Source organism: Rhineura floridana, chromosome 3 (genome assembly GCF_030035675.1).
Source record: "Rhineura floridana isolate rRhiFlo1 chromosome 3, rRhiFlo1.hap2, whole genome shotgun sequence".
In the NCBI taxonomy this organism is placed as follows: Eukaryota; Metazoa; Chordata; class Lepidosauria; order Squamata; family Rhineuridae; genus Rhineura; species Rhineura floridana.
In genome coordinates this window covers 87,693,775-87,713,643 of record NC_084482.1, presented here as the reverse complement: position 1 = coordinate 87,713,643, position 19,869 = coordinate 87,693,775, and the positions used below count along the sequence as shown (strand labels likewise).

The following is a 19,869-nucleotide window of genomic DNA, read 5'->3' as shown; positions in this document are numbered from 1 at the left end:
AAGTCTAAAGAGAGAGAAAAAAAACCCAGGCGCCTTTTGGACTTTTTTCTCTCAGAGTTCTCATAATCTGTTGAAATTCATTAAAAATCACCCATGTTCACAGAGGACCTGTACTCCTGTTACTGACCTTGTCCCATACTATGACCTTCGTCTTCTGCAGTTTAAAAGTTAAAAAAATGCCTGGCTGTTTTTTTATTAATTTAAGAAATTTTGGCTTGAACTGAATGATAATGTCGGGCATGCTCAGTAAGAACCAACTGTCAGTGTTCTAAAAGCCAGACTCCCAGCTGCTGGGGTTGCCTAATCAGGGGGCCACACCCACACCAGACTTTGATTGCACTTTAGACAGTCATGGCTTCCCTCAGAGAATCCTGGGAAATGTAGTTTGTGAACAGTGCAGAGAGGAAAATGCTATTCTCCTGACAGAGGTCCAGTGGCCAGAGTGGTTTAATAGTCAGCTGCTCTGATTGAAGCTCTGTGAGGGGAACAAGTTGTCCCCTAGCAACTCTCAGCACCCTTCACTAACTACAGTTCCCAGGATTCTTTGAGAGAAGCCAAGAGTGTCTAAAGTGAAATAAAGGCCTGGTGTGGATGTGGCCAGGGACAGCTTTGGTTTAAATTTGAGTGGGAACCTACATGTGCCTGCTGTAGAATAAAAAGGTGGGGGGAACACTGAAAAACAATGATACTGTTCAGAATGTTTTCCTTTTGGAAAGGAAAGGGGCTTCCTCTCTGCCCAGTGCCCACCCATCCAATCTCCTCCCCTCCCCCAGGTCAGTGTTGGACTATGACCAGGGAGACCAGGATTTGAATCCCCACACATCCATGAAGCTCACTGGGTGACCTTGGGCCAGTCAGTGCCTCAGCCTCATAGGAAGGCAATGGTAGAACCACCACTGAATACCATTTACCATGAATATTCATAGGGTTGCCATAAGTCAGGATCGACTTGAAGGCAGTCCATTTCCAAGCATGATTGCACAGAAATAAATCCCATTGAACTCAAAAAGTATGCAACTGATCAAACACACCCTCCTTTCTCCTTCCTCCTATCCCCTCCCTCTTGCCCCTTCCTTTCCCCTCCAATCCCCCTCCCCATGGTCAGTTTTACCTATCTTAAGCATGATTGCACAGGAGTAAATACCACTGAACTCAATAAGCATGCAAATGATCAAACCTGCCCTCCCCTGCTCCTTCCTTTGTTCCTCCCCTCCAATCCCCTCCTTCCCCCTCTCCTCTGTCTGCTCCCCTCCCTTTCTCCTTTCCTCTCCCCTCCCCCTGTTCCTCCCCCATGGTCAGTTTTACCTATCCTAACCATATGTTATGAGCATAGGGGTTGGGATGGATGATTCCTGTGGGTCCCCTTTCCAGCCTCTGATTTGGAATCCTGTGCCTCAGAATGAGGAACTCTCTGCTGGTCAAATGAGTCTTTCGTTAACCAAATAGATTGGACAGGTAAGATAATGGGCCTATCAGTTGCCTAGCAATGGTGAATGGGACAGGGAGACCCTTTTGTCATTGAAACTCTTCAGGAGAGCATCCCCCCCCTTTCTGGAGCCCAGCAGAGGCTTGTGGTCTAGAGAATTGCTGAGTACTGGAAGGCAGGCAGAGAGACTGGTTCTGTGCACCATGGCTTTAGGGGTGCCTCCTGCAACCCAGATGGGAAAGCTGGATATTGGACTGCTGATGCCTTGAACCCCCTCCATCTTAAGCTCAGGTTGGAATGTGTGTAAATAAATAAACCATATTTCATAAAGACACCTCAATCTCCACTGACCTTCTTCCCAAAGGAAACCAAACCCTGGATGAGTGCAGGGACCCTAGAAATCTCACTGCTCGGACATTGTGGGAGGCGCGCAACACATGATTACATAGGAGTAAAACCTATTGAAATCAATAAGCATGCAAATGATCAGACCTGGCTCTCCTCTCCCTTCCTCCTCCCTCCCCTCTTCTTCCTCCTTCCCTGCCCACTCCAGCCATCCCTCCCCCCTCCCTCCCCCCGGTCAGTTTTACCTATCCTAAGCATGATTGTATGGGAGTAAATCCCACTGAACTCAATAAACATGCAAATGATCAAACCTGTCCTTCTCCCCCCCTCCTTCCTGCTTCCATCCCCCTCCTCCCCTCTGCCCTTCCTCTTCCCCCTCCCCATCCCCTGTGGTCAGTTTCACCCATGGTAAACATGATTGCAGAGGAGTAAATCCCACTGAACTCAATAAGCATGCAAATGATCAATCCATTCTCGGCAAGCTTGCACAGGATCCCATTTCTTGCCTCCCTGATTAGAAAGCAGAGAAATTCACTAACAGGCAAAAAAACTTGCGGTTTAAGAATGTACCTATAGCCCACAGATATTTCTATCAAACTTTAAAAAGTAGGGAAATTGGGCAGCTATAGTGAATGCACCAGGGGAGCAGGAGACCTTTCTGAGATTCTGCCCTACAAATTGGTCAAAATGCAAACACAATTTGGGTTGGTCTTTCACCGTCCAATCCACTTGCTGTGTAGACTCCAAAATCAAAACAGACAACACAGGAAGGCCTGATAAAGTTGCAGTGTAAAATAAAATAAAATGGATCAATCTAAAATGCCTAGGCAAATGAAAAGCTCTACACCTGGTGCTGAAAAAAAAGAACAAGGGCAGAGCCAGGTGAACATCATTGGGGTGGGAGGGGGAGAGAATTCCACAGATTCGAGGGCTTATCCCCAGTCATCACCCACCTTACATTTGATGGTTAGGGGACTCAGAGAGAGTTTAAAGGAAGATCTTAATACCTGAAGAAGGTCATGCAGGAGGGGAAATGGACAGCCCTTTTACTGAGTCACATTGCTACATTTTAAATGGAACTTCCTTTTCGCAGCAGCAGAATCTGCAGCATAAAAATGTAACCTACAAGGAAGAGTTTCTACATTTCTTTTGTTTAAATAGTCCCCCAAGGAAGTCTGCTACAGGGGGGCATAGCTGAAATAGCTACTAAATGAGTATTAATAATGCATGTGCAATAATGGAAGAAAGACATATGTGCACTGAGGACCGCACTAAACTAAATATAGGAGTTTCCCAATCATTTTTACTGACTTGTTTTGTTTACTAAAAAATGGCTGTGAATTCTAGTTGCAGTGGAGGAACAGCTGGGGAAGAGCCCAGTTTATCTCTCTTCCATCATTCATCCTTTTAAAATTGCTTTCCAAAAACTTCTTTTTCCCCAGACTGAGGGGGAAAGATATGGGGACTTGGAAGGGCAAAATTAAGTGGGGAAATGGCAAGAAGGGAAGGGGTGAAGCAGCTTCTTTGCCTGTCACTCATCTGCCCTTGATTACAGACATCAGTGTTTCTTTTCAATATGAATTAATGAAGAACTGTGCGCACACATCATTTGTACTTCAGCTATGGCCCTGAGTGATCACTAAACTGCAGCACAATCTGGATAAGAGTTCATGATGGGCAGCTTGTATGATGGGGTTTGCCCTGTTTTCCAGATGAGGTCAAAGTACTCAGAAGGGGGCAGTTTTGCAAACTGGGGGTACCCCTGGACTTAGTTCTGCTACTTGATGCTCGGATGGGCAGGATTATGCTAGAACATAAGAACAGCCTGCTGGATCAGGCCAATGGCCCATCTAGGCCAGCATCCTGTTCTCACAGTGGCCAACTAGAAGCCTGCAAACAGGACCTGAGTGCAAGAGCATTCTCCCCTCCATCATACTCAGGCTGGCTTGCCAGCTGCAGCCTCTCTTGAAAAGCTGAGATCTGGCCATCATGATTTCTACCTTGACGTTCTCCAGGCCACCTTTGACGAATTTTTGGAGACTTCAGCTGGTCCAGAATGTGGAGACTGTATTATAAATAGAACCAGTGTGGTATAGTGGTTAGAGTGTTGGACTAGGACCTGGGAGATCAGGGTTTGAATCCCCACTCAGCCATGAAGTTCACTGGGTGACCTTGGGCCAGTCACTGCCACTCAGCCTAACCTACCTCACAGGGTTGTTTTGGGGATTAAATGAGGGGAAGAACCATGTATGCCACCTTGAGCTCTTTGGAGAAAAGGTGGGATATAAATGAAATAAAATGAAATAAATAATCAATAAAGAAGATCTGGTCAGAGAGAGCATTGTGTGTGTTCTTAAAGAGCTGCAGCGGCTCTCGATTACCTTCTGAGTCCAATGAAAAATGCTGGTTCTGACCATTAAACCCATAAATGTTTTGGATCTGAAATACATGAAGGAGCGGCACACTTTATCCGATATTCTTCTCCCCCCTCCCCCAATATGACATTTGCGATCAGAGGAGAGGCTCTGCTTCAGGTCCCCTGTCATCTGAAGTGAGGTGCAAGGTGATAAAGAATAGAATATTGTGACTTGTAAATGACATTCAGAAATCAGCCCTCTGTTAACTGAGCCCATCCAAAGGTTACGTTCCCATATGTGTGGGCCCTATTCAAATGTTACACTTCCCTATGGGTGGTGTTAGAGGTGGGGTAAGTACAATGTATGGGTAAGTAGGTAAGATGAACTAGTATTCCTGATTCTTCATTGTGTGTAGGGGAGTCAGCAGGACCAGATTCTAAATAAATGTAGGCTTTTACATGAGAGTAATTACAAATATTGTCAGGGTTTTCAAAGGGCTCTGGGGGATTTTCCGGCTGATAAGACAGGCGGTCCTGTCGAAGCCTTGGTCGCACTGTGGAATGCGGAAATGACCCGGGCTGTGGACACGATCGCTCCTGCGTGCCCTATCCCATGCAGAGCTCATGCAGCCCCGTGGTATACCCCGGAATTGAGAGCAATGAAGCAAGAGAGGAGAAGGCTCGAGTGCAGATGGAGGCGTACTCCTGACGGATGCAATTATGCCTTGGTAAGTGCCTCCACTAAGTTGTATACAGAAGCGGTGAGGGCAGCGAAAAAGCGATACTTTGCTGCCACTATTAAATCATCCCTCAACCGTCCAGCGGAGCTTTTTAAAATTGTCCGAGGGCTTTTACACTCTAGTCCTCAGGATATTATAGAATCTTCGGAAACCCGCTGTAATGAGTTCGCTGGGCACTTCCAAGACAAAATCTCATGCATCTGCCGGGACTTAGACTCCAATATTATGGCAGTTGAACCTAATGAGGTATCCGGAGCACGGTCTTGTCCTCATTTATTGGATGAGTTTCAGTTGGTACAGCTCGAGGACGTTGACAAGGTGCTTGGACTGGTGCGTGCAACCACTTCTGTACTAGATCCTTGCCCCTCTTGGCTAGTGAAAGCTGGCAGGACTGGAACAGCCGGCTGGGCCAGGGAAGTGATAAATGCCTCCTTGAGAGAGGGAGTGGTCCCTAGTTGTTTGAAAGAGGCGGTAGTGAGACCACTCCTGTAGAAACCTTCCCTGGATCCAGATAATTTCAACAACTATAGACCGGTAGCGAATGTTCCATTCCTGGGCAAGGTCTTAGAATGTGTGGTGGCCAGCCAGCTCCAGGTGCTCTTGGATGAAACCGATTATCTAGATCCGTTTCAATCCGGTTTTAGGCCCGGTTTTGGCACCGAAACAGCCTTGGTCGCCCTGTATGATGACCTATGTCGGGAGAGGGACAGGGGGAGTGTAACTCTGTTGATTCTCCTTGATCTCTCAGCTGCTTTTGATACCATCGACCATGGTATCCTTCTGGGGAGACTCACGGAGTTGGGAGTTGGAAGTACTGCTTGGCAGTGGCTCCGCTCCTACTTGGTGGACCGCCTCCAGAAGGTAGGGCTTGGGGAGCATTGTTCGATACCCTGGACTCTCCATTGTGGAGTCCCGCAGGGATCGGTTCTGTCCCCTATGCTTTTTAACATCTACACGAAGCCGCTGGGTGCGGTCATCAGGAGTTTTGGAGTGCGTTGTCACCAGTATGCTGATGACACGCAACTCTATTTCTCCTTTTCATCTTCATCAGGTGAGGCTGTTAATGTGCTGAACCGTTGCCTGGCCGCGATAATGGACTGGATGAGAGCTAATAAACTGAGGCTCAATCCTGACAAGACTGAGACGCTGTTGGTGAGTGCCTTCTCTGCCCAGATGGTGGATGTTCAACCTGTTCTGGATGGGGTTACACTCCCCCTGAAGGAACAGGTTCGTAGCTTGGGGGTTCTTTTCGATCCATTCCTGTCTCTCGAGGCTCAGGTGGCCTCGGTGGCACGGAATGCGTTCTACCACCTTCGTTTGGTAGCCCAGCTACGCCCCTATCTGGAAAGCGATGACCTCACTTCAGTCGTGCGTGCTCTGGTAACCTCTAGATTGGATTACTGCAATGCGCTCTACGTGGGGCTGCCTTTGAAGACAGTTCGGAAACTACAGCTAGTGCAAAACGCAGCTGCTAGACTGTTGACGAGGACCAGGCGGTCCGCACATATAACACCTGTTCTGGCTCGTTTGCACTGGCTACCTATTTGTTTCCGGGCTAAATTCAAAGTGCTAGTTTTGACTTATAAAGCCTTACACGGCGCGGGACCACAATACCTAGCGGAACGCCTCTCCTGATATGAACCTACCCGCTCACTACGTTCAACATCAAAGGCCCTCCGCCGAGTCCCGACCCACAGAGAGGCTCGGAGGGTTGTAACAAGATCCAGGGCCTTTTCAGTAGTGGCCCCCGAATTATGGAACAGTCTCCCCGATGAGGTACGCCTGGTGCCTACACTTTTATCTTTTCGGCGCCAGGTTAAAACCTTTTTATTCTCCCAGGCATTTTAACTTAATTTATTTTTTAGCTTTCAATTTATACCAGGCTGTTTTACTGTTTAATATGTATGCTTTTTACTGACTTTTGTAATTTTATTGTATTTTACTCTATGTTGTGCACCGCCCTGAGAGCCTTTTGGCTGTGGGCGGTATAGAAATCGAAATAAACAAATAAATTATAGACACTCCCTATGACTGTGATTGGACTTACTTTTAGAAGTGCTGGATGAAATGGTGTGAATAACAGTTTGAAGGTTTTTTTTCAAAATCTACTCTTTGAGGAGGCCAAGGGGAATCCTCTTCTTAAACCCAGGCAGTTTCTTTCTCCCCTTCCCCATAATAAGAAGTGGCTAGTACTTGAAAGTAGCAAGGCATAGACCTTTCACATATACCCATTTTCAAAGCAGGGATGAAAAGGGAATGGTTAGTTATAGGTTTCTGCCTGGCCATTCTTATGTTGGGCATAGTGCTGGATAATATGCCAGGGTGCACTTGTCCCAGAGAAAAGAGATGTAGGCATCAAGCTGGTGTCATTTTATTGGTTTTATTTGTTATTATTTTATTATTAAAAGTATATCCTGCCCTGTCTCCCAAAGGGCAGCAAAATGGTCCTGATGTACCTTCACTGAAAACAACAACACTTTGGGCCAAACTAGATGTTTTCTGAAGATGTAACAGGCAGCTCTGTATCTTGTTTTTCCACACACACACATTCTTACAGGCAGTAGCAAGCCCAATTCTTACTAAGACAATATATGGGGAGGGAAGGCATATTTGCTCATTCCCCCACTGTGGTCAGAATGGAGATCTGCCTCACGTGGTGAGGAGCCTTGGAAAAAAGTCCTATTGGCTACGGAAATTACCGCATCTTCCCTTTTTTAGCAGTCCCATAGAAATTGCCAATCTGCAGCCAGTTAAAACACAGTTCCCATATATGGATAATCCGATATATGGGCATGTAGCATGATTTATTGTGGGTTGCAGACCAACCTTTCAGTTGTTTTATGTGAATAGGGTGACTATAGAACAGGGGTTCCCAAACTGTGGTCTGTGGACCACTAACGGTCTGTGAGTATTCAGGTGGTCCACGACATGTAAAAATACAATTATAATCAACAGTACCTAGCACAGCGCATAATAGTTGCTACGACAGGCAGAAAAATCATTAAGTGAGCTCAGCAATTTTCAAGTGGTCTGTGGGGGGGGGAAAGCTTGGGAACCACTGCTATAGAACATTAGCCTGTCTCTAAACATTAGAGCTCAAAGTTGCCCAGTGAAACTGATTTGTGTCAGAAAAAAAGTCAATGATTAAAAAACCTGCTGGTTTAAGATCTGAGTTAAGGCTATCACATGTTGGCTCGAACTCCACAAAGCTAGGCAATTGGAAGGTAAGTCTCATGCTTTAACAGACATGGCTCATGATTGAAGATATTGTGCAATATCTTACCGTTCATGCACTCACACTTCTTCTTGGTCTTTCAGGCCCAAATCCAAAGGAGGTTAAGTGCCTGAACCCAGCAAAGTACCCCATATGTCCTACTACTGCATTGCTAGAGGAATCCTCCTCTGAATTGACCCTGCTTGTGACTAGGCAGGCTAAACCATGGCAGCCATGTCGGGCTACCATCTACTGATGTTAGCAACAAACAGGCATGGGTCAAGCCACAGGAGGATTCTTTAGCAATACAGTAAGGCTCAGATGCTTCATAAGGCAATACAAGACCAGGACAACATAGGTAGCTTGCACATCCCTTTTATCCTTCTATGTGCAGTAAATAGATTATAGAATGAGGTTGTGGGTTTCCTTGTCATAGATTGTTTTGCTTTTCAACTTTATTAGCACATCAAGAAAAAAACGTTATTTACAGTAGAAACCAATATAGTATCTTTGCATAGAGAACTCAAAATAATGCCTTCAGTTTAAGAATAACATTTCCATTTTGAACTGACAACCATCATTATGCACTCTTTTTCTCTTCTTCCTCCTCTTCTTCTTCCCCTTCGTCCTCCGTCTTCTCTTCTTTATTGTGCTTAGATAAATTGATAAAATTAATTCTATTTTTTAAAATGGATTAAAAATATACAGAATTAAAGCAGTCTGCTTGTGTCATATTAGTGCTGGAACCTGTATTGTAACACATGCTAAAACTCAAAACACCTTCAATGCTTTATCAACTTCATAAAGTTTATCTCCTAAGTAAATACACTATATGGAGGTGTGGTCAGACCGGTCTCACTTACCCCATCATGGGCCAAATCAGTCTCTTACCAGCAGCCTAACTGTGTTCTGCACAGAACATGGAATGTCAAGTCGATACAAATCTTATTGTCCTCACCCTACCAATGTCTACTGATTTTGTTTAACTTTATGCACAAGAGAATAAGAAAACTATACATTTAAAGCACTGTTATGCTACTTTAACAGTCATGGAGAATCCTGGGAACTACAGTTTGTTAATGGTGCTAAACTCACAGAGCTACCATTAAAATATAAGACCATAAGAGCCTGCTGGATCAGGCCAATGGCCCATCTAGTCCAATATTCTGTTCTCACAGGGGCCAACCAGATGCCTATGGGAAATCCGCACGCAGGACTTGAGCACAAGAGCACTCTGTCCTCCTGTGGTTTCTCCTCCAGCAGCCATGTTGGGCCTCAATCAGGTGCTACCAGTAGTGGACAGAGGGGAGGGAGAGCACACATCTGATCTGTGGTTAGTTGTGTTGCTGCTGCTTACTGGGAGATAGAGGGGGAACAATACATAGGCTGCTTTCATACTGCACTTTATTCTATTATTCTGACAATTTCTTATCTGGTAATTTGTGCATTATATTTGATCTTTCACCTGGCATACAAACTAGTTCTGGAATTCTAGTGGAATATAGTGCAAGTTTAGCGTGAATTTTTGTGATAAACAATACCAGAAATAATCCATTTGCAAGCTTGGGAACCTGGAAAATTGTGGGAGGTTTTCACTAGATGTAGCCGCTCATGTGACAGGCATGCCATCACTTTAGGCGCACACTTATTTTGCCTGATGAAAATTGTACCGGTATAGGCGTGGGTAGCAGCAACATTTCCCACCCACCCCTGCTGTGTCTATACAACTAAATATATATATATAAATCTACTGTTCCTTAATGCCACAGGTACTTCAGTGTGAAAGGAATTTTAGAAATCAGGACAGAAGCGATAGAATTTTATTCTGTTAAACTAATGCAGTAAACTCCATGTCTGAAAGCAACCATAAATGCAAAATGAATATATAAAATACCTTGTCCTTGCATTTGCCTTCATATGCCATGCCCATTGCATCACTCTTTTCCCTTGAACGAAGGGGAAAAAACATAAAAACAAGTCATGACACTTCTTCAGATTAACACATTCCAATATAGATGGGGGGTGGCTAATCTGTGACTCTCTAGATACTGTTGGATTACAATGCCCATCATTCTTAACCACTGGCTATGCTGAGAGAAAGATGGAGTCCAACAAAATCTGCAGGGCCACAGATTCCCCATCTCTTACAGATACAAACAGCCCGATACTATTCTCAGGTTTAGCTACAGAGACATGAATAAAATGGCATACTGCATGAGATCAGTGAAGCAACCACAAAACTGACTTTTTTCAAGGCCTTTTGCTGTACTGTTTTGCACCACAATATCGCACTGATGATGGGCTGATATGGTTCTGGAGAGGGCTGCTGTGTACTGCCTTCTCCATCTATGTCCACCCAGCCTAAAAGCCCTGTGTATGGTGCAGTGTTTCTCCCTGTTGCTGATGTAGCAACACTAGTGACTGCCACTGTACGGGCAGATTGAGTTCTCACTTTGCTCCAGCAAGCTGGGGACTAGTATTCAATGCTATATGCTCTGTTTTGTTATTGTACAGCAGGACACAGAGCCAGTGGAAAGATGGCACAATACGGTGCCATTGCCTGAGATCCCAAGTGCACTCTGTGGTGTTTTGTGCTTGTACAAGGGATTTTTGGTCCTTCAAACGACTGAAAAGCCACTTGAAATTTAGAAAACCACTGAAGCAGAACCTTACAAAGTGTGGGGAACTTCTACTTGAAGAAAAGAGCCACACAGTTATAGGTGCACAGTATACCTTTATGTATGTACATGGGGCTCTCTGAAAAGGGCTGGCCCTAGATAAATAGTGCTTTGGGCAGGGACTGCCTTTGGTGGTCCCCCCATGGTCACCTTTGCAGGGCTGCCCAGATGGTTTATGGGGCTTGGTGCAGGTGTGATGTTGCTGGCCCTACTGCTACAGGGACCCATGCATGTGTATACAAAGCTAGGGGCCACATGTGAGAATGTTTGCATGCATGGACAACGTGTTAGAATCCTCATCTGCAGCTCCTCCTTGCCTTGGGATCAAGCATAATGTTACATATACTTACTTTTTCCTTACATGGGGATAAGGGAATAGGGATCAGAGTGTGCTTCTCCTGATACTCCAAATTCCAAACCCCTTCTGACAGAGTTTCTTTCTGCTTTCTGGCAGTCTCACAGGTCTTCTGGTTGTGGCCTGCTGCTGGCCTTCACTACTCACTCAGGAAGAATTCTTACCTTAAGGCCTAGCCTCACACCACTCCTACACCTTTCCCTGTGGTAACTGCCATAGAAAATTACTCTCCAGTGGCACCTTGCCTGGAAATGTTAGGTGGCATTCATTCATTGAGTCCTTGAACTCTTTTCCCAGCAGACTTGGTGTTCTTTCTATAACAACAATAGGCCATCTGCTCTGCCACATAATCCCTCCTTAAAGCCTTCCCTGTTCCTGCTCTCCTTACAACAAACTGTAACCAGGGCTACTTGGCCTGGGTCACTCATAAGCCTTCCTGAACAATCTTATCTCTAATTGCTACCCAGACATAAAGAAACATTTTTCCTTACCATGATTGATTTAGACTCCCTTACGGTTGGGCTGCAGGCCTAGCTAATATGGAGACCCCTCCCTTCCAGCCTTTCCAGGATACAATTTACAGCCTCAAATGAGCATCTATTCTGTTTGATATGCAACTATGTAATATATTTACTGCATCATGGCCAGGGAGAGGTCCCATTATGTCACAATTGCATGCTGAGTCCATGTCATCTTACACTCTAATATACCATTTCCTCTTCTTATGAACACTTTAACAAAATACCAAGAATCCTAGTGAGCAAACTTTGAAAAGCCACGTTCTGAGCAGTGGCAGTGCACTATGCAACACAAAAGAACTAGAACAGGCTTTACTTTTAATATTTTTTGTTTTGTAGCAATTCCTTTCTTTTAGTAAGTATTCTTTATTTTAGAATATTCATTCTTTTTATCTTTAAAAATAATAAAGAAAATTTATAAATAAAAAAGGTATCCAGCTGACTTCTTACAGCTTACAACTTAATTTTATTATTGATACAGTGATTATAGTATTTGAAGTACTAAGTGATCAATACCTTTGCCTCAAAGTAAAGCTTGTTCTACTGATCTTTACTTAGCACAAATGACATCAAAGTGGAAATTGAAAAAGAAAAATACTTTAAAGCTAATTGAAAGAATATCATTTTGTAGTAAGTACCCAAACAACCAATAAAACCTTGAAAAAAAGGTTACAGAGTGACCCTTTTTGCTTTTTGCCACCCTCGCTGACTGTATATGGCACATGAAAAGAAAAAAAAACAGCCACAGAGCTCAGCTCGGCCACCCCTAACGCCAGCCCTTTCAAGTGTAGAATTCCATTAACATTTCAAACATTATTTCAACTGATCTAGTTGTTGGCAACAAATGCTATGATTAGTTTGACTTACTGTCTTGCAAAACATAGCATGCATTTATTGCTGTATGTAAAACCTGTGGTGCTACAGACGTGATTGAAGTTCATTGGGCAGACCATTATGGGTTTCTCAAACTCGCTGCATTCATCCTGCAATAATAATTAAAATAATCCATGTTGAATGTCTGAAAAACTGAAAGAAGAATAGAATAAGCATTGTAGTCATTTATTTCCAGGGCTGTGTAAAGTCCTTTGACATTTGGAGCTTCCTCATAAGACATTCTCAACTGTCCTGTAAGTTCCATGAATTTGCTTGCTGAACAAAAATTAGGCAGATGGCAAAGAGGGGAATATAGAATAAACCGTGTGAAGCATGTTTTCTCTTTCTGCATTTGTTAACTGTCAAACTTACAAGGCAACAGAGGCTTCTCTTGAAATGCATCTTCCGAAAATGATTTTGTGGAGACCATGGTGAAGTTAAACTTCCACTCCCCATCCTCCTGATCATGAGGTGGCTGAGGCTTTGCCATGGCTGCCATTTATTAATCATACTAATAAATACCCAAGGACATTAATTGCTTTACTTTCACAGAATTAATGTCAAGCCTAATTTGGTCCTAAAATGAATAAGAAACTTGAATGTGCCTACTTGACTAAGAAAACTGATTGTTTTGCACAAATAATTGAGAATAAATAGAAGGGTCTAAACACCAACTCACTTTTGAATGACTGAAACTTGGATTGTTTTGATATATGAAAAAAAAACTGGCATGATTGTGCAGTGAGAGCAATGGGGAAGGTGACATCTATATATTTATTTTATTATAAATTGTACACCTACATCTGGGAGCTCCTCCTCCTCTTCTTCCTCCTCCTCCTCCTCCTCCTGTTCTTCTTCCTCCTCCTCTTGCTCTTCCTCCTCTACTTCCTCTTCTTCCTCTTCCTCTTGCTCCTCCTCCTTTTCCTCTTCTTCCTCTTTCTGTTCCTCCTCTTCTTCTTCCTCCTCCTCCTCTTCTTCTTCCTTCTCCTCCTCTTCTTCCTTTTCCTTCTCTTCTTCCTCTTCCTTCTTTTCCTCCTCCTCCTCCTCCTCCTCCTCTTCTTTCTCCTCCTCCTTTTCCTCTTCTTCTTCTTCTTCCTTCTCTTCTTCCTCTTTGTTTTCCTCCTCCTCCTCCTCCTCCTTTTCTTCTTCTTTCTCCTCTTCCTCTTTCTTTTCCTCTTCCTTCTCCCCCTCCTCCTCCTCCTCTTTTTTCTTCTTTCCCTCTTCCTCTTCTTCTTCCTTCTCCCCCTCTTCCTTTTCTTCTCCTTCTTTCTTTTCCTCCTCCTCCTCCTCCTCCTCCTCCTCCTTTTCCTTTTCTTCCTCTTTTGTTTCCTCCTCCTCTTCTTTCTCTTTCTGTTCCTCTTCCTCCTCCTCTTCTTCCTCCTTTTCCTCTTCCTCCTCTTCCTCCTCCTTCACTTCTTCAATGTGCTTAGATAAATTAATAGAATAAATAGAGGTGTGGTCAGACTGGTCTCACTTACCCCATTGTGGGCCAAATCACTCTCTTACCAGCAGCCTGGTAACTGTGTTCTGCACAGAACATGGAATGCCACTTGGGTACAAACCTTATTGTCCCCACCATACCACTGTCTATTGATTTTGTTTAAATTTATGCACAAGAGAAGATCTGCACCATTCATTTAAAGCACTATCTTACCACTTTAACAATCAATGAGAATCCTGGGAACTATAATTTGTTGATGGTGCTGACCTCAAAGAGCTCCAGTTCCCAGCACCATTAACAAACTACAGTTCCCAGGATTCTCCATGACTGTTAAAATGGTATAACAGTGCTTTAAATGTATGGTGTGGATGTGACCAAGATAATAAAATAATTGCTGTGCATTAACTATAGACAGCTGAAGGCTCAAGGGCCAAATCCAGCCTCCAAAGGCTTTCCAACTGCTCCTTCCAGCATAGCCTCAGCTCCAAAGGACTCTTTTTTTCTAAGCTAACACACCAACAAAAGGGTTGTTGCAGTCTGAATAGCAAAAGATGCTTTGGCAGAATTCTCTCCTTCTTGAAGTCCCTCAGATGTTAATTCCTATGCACAAGCCAGAAGAGACACACCGCAGAAAGAGATGTTTTGCCAGAACTCTCTCCCTGAAGTCTCTCAGATGAAGCCGTTTTGGCATATAAGTGGTATATAAATCAGACGAAGACGGCAATTAATAATAATAGATGTTCATGCCTATATGGAGCCTAAAAGATGGGATCAGCCCAAGCCTGTTTTGCTATTGGTACTTGGGGAAGAGGATATTTAATATTTAAAGAACCCTTTGCCTGTGTCTCAGCTTTTGTGGAAGAGTCACATATTGATGTACAGACACAGGCACTATGTGGTTTTAGCCCAGTGTGCCTCTACAGAAGTAGACATGGGAGATAAATTACCCAAGCATGACTCTGCAGTGAGAGCAACGGGAAGGTTTCCGTTGGGCAATAGTTTACAAATGATTCAGCTGCAAAGAGCTCTTCATGACAGGGGTCAGATCCTGTTCAAGACTTGCAATTTAGAAGCTTGTGTAATGTTGCACTTACAAAAATGGATCCAATGGAAGATCGCAACCACCCTATATTACATAGGGATGGTATCCAACAGCCCAGCATGTAACACTCAGAATAACTAAAATGCTTCTATCAGCAGATTGTTCTTGATTACCACAAAAAGTCACAGAGCTGGAAAATGTAATGACAAGATTTACCTTTGGATCGCATACACCCTCATGAATGAAGGTTAGACCACCTTCATGTTTCCTAAAAAAAGAAATGTGACACAGTTGCAGTTAAAGAGACTGAGCCTGCACTTACTTACACTTAGCAAGTCTTGGTGAAGCCAATGGGGTTTACTTCTCCTTTCATATGCATAGAATTGCACTGTAAAGAGCATGGATGCATAGTTCAGACAATACAGACAACAGACATTTCAACTGTAGCATCCAAAGATGTACCAAAAAACCATCTTAAATGATTCATGGAATCATAGAATCATAGAGTTAGAAGGGGCCTATAAAGCCATCAAGTCCAACCCCCTGCTCAATGCAGGAATCCAACTTAAAGCATATGCCTAGCTGCCTCTTGAATGCCCCCAGTATTGAAGAGCCCACAACCTCCATTGGTTTAAACTGCTTGTGGGAGCTGCCTTTATCCTTCACGAAGTTCCCCTGGATATCTCATTTACAACTATTCCATACACCAATTAATACAAATGTATTCACCTTTTGGCAACACAAAACATACATAAGTTGCTATAAGTCCCACCATCACTACTGCAGACTGGATTAAATTCCTCTGTGCACCCAGCAGATTCGTCCTTCTCTGGCTCTGGAAATGCACTACATTCATCCTATGAAACAGAATAAAATATTTCCCAAAATATCCCTTTGTTTCCATGAAAAAAACCCCATGGTGAAATATACAATATTACAAATGCAGCATTTTTAATTATGTCCCTAATGATATGCAAACTAAGAATACTACAAGTTTTCTGGGAAAGCTTGGAAAAGTTACTTTTTTGAACTACAACTCCCATCAGCCCCAGCCAGCATGGCCACTGGATTGGGCTGATGGAAGTTGTAGTTCAAAAAAGTAACTTTTCCAAGCTCTGCTTTCTGGTCCAGAAAAGGCAGACTGGGGTTTGGGAGAGGGGATCTTTTCCAAATTGGATTTGAAAAAAGAAGCACTACCAAAATCAAGAAATTAAACCTTGGAAGTTATGCCACCCTGGCACTTTCTCACTTAGAACCCCTGCTACACTGCCAGGATAATACAACATCTGCGAGTAGAAAAAACCCAAGATATACTATGAAGACCACAAAAACTCTCAGAGTGTCATCCCATGGTGATTCTAAATCTGCTCCAGTAGGCTGGGAGGGAGGGGGGGCTCCAGAGAATATTTGGGAGTGGTGATGTACTGTAGCAGAGAGGGAGAAATTAGATTCAGTTTGCATTTTAAAGGCAAACTTGCCAAATTCACACTTTCCAAAACCAAATGGAAACAAAGCCATACTACAAAATCCTCACTTCTCAAAAAAAAAGTATTTTGTTGTAGTCAACAAAAGTTTAAGCCATAATAAATTTATTTATTTACTAATTAAATTTATATCCTGCCCTTCCTCCGAGTAGGAGCCCAGAGCGGCAAACAAAAATACTTAAAACACCCCAAAACATCATAAAAATGGACTTTAAAATAGATTAAAACAAAACATCTCTAAAAACATGTTAAAACAAAACATCTTTAAAAACATCTTAAAAAGTAATCCCAACAAAGATGCAGACTGGGATAAGGTCTCTACTTAAAAGACTTTCTATATGGCACTCAGCTTTGTTCCCAGGGTAATTATGCCCCTCTGGAATGTGCACAATCCAAATTTATTAGGAGCATTCTTGGTTTGCCCAGCTGTGTGCCAAATGTTGTGTTACGTCAAGAAGTAGATACTTTGTTGGTCGAGACGAGGGCCTGGGTTTATAGGTTAAATATGTGGCTAAAGCTGATTTTTTCTCCTTTGGGGCTTGCTCCATTAACCCCCACTGACACTTATCAATCTAGGTGGAAACTTGCAGTGAATTCCAAATTGCTTTCCCTTGGCTTTTCTCGGACAGCCGTATTACAACTCGGCTACTTTAAGGCCAAAGAACTCATTTCGCAGTGTATCAGGGATATTGAGCTCCAACACAATCTGAGCCTTCTGGCAGCATTCCCCAATATTTGGGCTAGTGCAAAAGCACCTGCGCCTGCGGTCTACTTAACTAGTCTGAGTATCCCCAAGTATAGAAAGGCATTTACTCTTGCAAGATTTAATGTGCTCCCCTCAGCGCTACTTGAGGGGAGATACAAGAGAGTGCCCTATACAGAATGGGTTTGTATCTGTGACTCTGGAGCGGTTGAAGCGGTAGAGCATGTTGTATTACACTGCTCTCTCTATTCTGATCTTCTGCCCGTGCCTTCTTAAAAGACCCAGAATTTTAGGAGAAAACCTGGTGCACTTTTTACTCGACAACCGCAACCCATTGATCACGGACATGGTGGTGAAATTTTGTGTTGCGGCCATGGCTCATAAAAAGATTTTGGTTCAATTATTTTAATCTCTGATATAACTATTTTTAATATGTTGTACCTGGTTTGAAAAAGTGTATTTTATGACTGCGCCTTTTATGCTTTGTATTTGCTGATCTTGGACCGAAATAAATTTATTATTATTACTTAAAAGACCTGTTGAAAGAGGAAGGTCTTCAGTAGGCATCAACAAGATAACAGAGATGGCACATGTCTAATATTTAAGGGGAGGGAATTCCAAAGGGTAGGTGCAACTACATTAAAGGTCCACTTCCTATGTTGTGTGGAACGGACCTCCAGATAAGATGATATCTGCAGGAAGCTCTAACCTGCAGAGAGTAGTGATAGACTGAGTATATAAGGGGTAAGATGTGCTTTCAGATATCCTGGTCCCAAGCTGTACAGGGCTTTATACACCAAAATCAAAACCTTGAACTTAGCCTGGTATCTAATGGGCAGCCAGCGCAATTCTTTCAGCAGCGGAGTGACATGTTGGCGATATCCTGCCCCAGTGAGCAGTCATGCCGCTGCATTTTGCACCAGCTGCAGCTTGCAGACCAACCTCAAGGGCAACCCCACAAAAAGTGCATTATGGTAATCCAGCCTGGAGGTTACCAGTGCACGGACAACAGTGGTCAGGTATCCTGGTCCAGAAATGGCTGCAGCTATCTTACCAGCTGAAGGTGGTAAAAGACACTCCTAGCCACTGAGGTCACCTGAGCCTCTAGTGACAAAGATGGATCCAGGCGCACCTGCTCTTTCAAAGAGAGTATGTCCCCATCCAAAGCAGGCAACTGACCAATTATCCGATTTCTTAGTATTTAAGATACTATAAGACTTGTGGTACCTTACTTAATGCATTCCTTTTGGGAGTGGGAAGGAAAGGGGAAATTTCCCTATTTTGGGAACTGAACCAGGGCCCCCAACCCCCTTAATCTGGCCTTGTTGTCAGCAGCCAGCCACCAATGGACACAACACTAACCACTTCCTTACTGACACATTTGTGAAAATATATATCAATGAGAACAGGAAAATAAGGGTTGAAATAGTAGGGGGTGTCCACATTTAGATAGATGCAATATATAATTTAATTCTAAAGCTACTTGTGCAATTTTTATGACTTGGTACAAGGTGCTCAGAATTTGCTGTTTTACCTTCTAGTCACGTTTTTAATGGTTCATGATCTATCATCTAAACTAATCTATGAGTAGTATTTTAAAGAAAAGCACAATAGATTTAATTCTGTTTTATAGAATTTTTGAGTTGGAGTTAATCTTCCACCTGCTAGGAGACCACACAGATTAGCCATGGCAGACTTCTGAGAAATCCTGGAAAGACCAATGGCAGTGGGAAAGGGTCCAATATGGGTGGGCCTCCATGCTTTGGACCATATTTTCCTGGTCAAAATTACAGTTGGTGTGCTAGATAACAGTGCCAAGAGATACCTAGCTGCTTAGGAGACCCACCATAAGGTTTGGATGCCCTAGCCCACTTGCCCTGATGACTGTGTCACTGGCCTAAAGCAAATTGACCTTTTCCTCTGGTCTGCCCAATGTGCTCAAGGCAGATACTTGCAAAAGGGGAAGGAGTAAAGCCAAGCCTGAACCACATATACAGAAGCAGGAGGCCATCACCAGGATGCTTCCTCTCCTTGCATTCAAATAATGTCTGAATCTGTATTGTGCTCCATAAATATGCATCGTCTGAGTCATAATTTTGTGGAGGAGAGATGCAAATATGTTTGGAATGAAATACTGATAGATACTTTTTCCTTCCATTTGCCTTCATGAGCAAAGGTCCTCCCCTGGGTTTCTCACTATGGATTGTTTTAAAAGCAGCACCAGAGGAATTCCTCTGATGCAATAGCACTTCTGCTTCTCCTCACTCCCAAAAGTTTCTCTGAGAGTCTCCCAACCTTCTGGAGCTGCTTTTGAGGGTGTATGGGGGCTGCAGAGGAGAGTTCAGTTCCCCTAGTGCATGTCCCTTGCATTAGCAGAATAGGAGCACCAGATACCACCCTGTGTTCCTAACCATGTCCTTAATGACACACTTGTGAAAATCAGTATGATAGGTGTCTCTGTTTAGAGATGAAACATATAATTTAATTCTAAAGGTATCTGTGCATTATTTGTATGAATTTATGCAATGTGCTGTCAGGAGTCTAGACAAGAGGCTGGACTCCTAGCAGGGACACCCAAGGCGGAATGGTCAAAGCTGAAACACCAGACTAAGACGCATCCAGACTCAGAGGAAGGCAATGGTAAACCACCTCTGAATACCTTTTACCATGCAAACCCTATGAATAGACTATCCA

At 43.4% G+C, this 19,869-nt stretch overlaps 1 protein-coding gene and 1 long non-coding RNA gene across 2 annotated transcripts in view; both read right to left on the bottom strand.

Annotated features, from left to right (window-relative positions):
* Positions 1–8,583: 8,583 nt before the first annotated feature.
* On the bottom strand, positions 8,584–11,675 carry LOC133382210 (uncharacterized). The gene is made up of 3 exons (XR_009761846.1): positions 11,606–11,675; positions 9,976–10,027; positions 8,584–8,733 (listed from the first exon to the last, which is right to left on the bottom strand). It is a non-coding gene; the product is annotated as an uncharacterized LOC133382210 (long non-coding RNA).
* Positions 11,676–15,247: 3,572 nt separating this feature from the next.
* Positions 15,248–19,869, bottom strand: part of LOC133378767 (ovomucoid-like) — a 31,659-nt gene continuing 27,037 nt past the window's right edge. The window contains exon 12 of the mRNA XM_061613392.1: positions 15,248–15,256. Coding sequence (XP_061469376.1) covers positions 15,248–15,256 — 9 coding nt within the window. The remainder of the gene's footprint in view (positions 15,257–19,869) is intronic.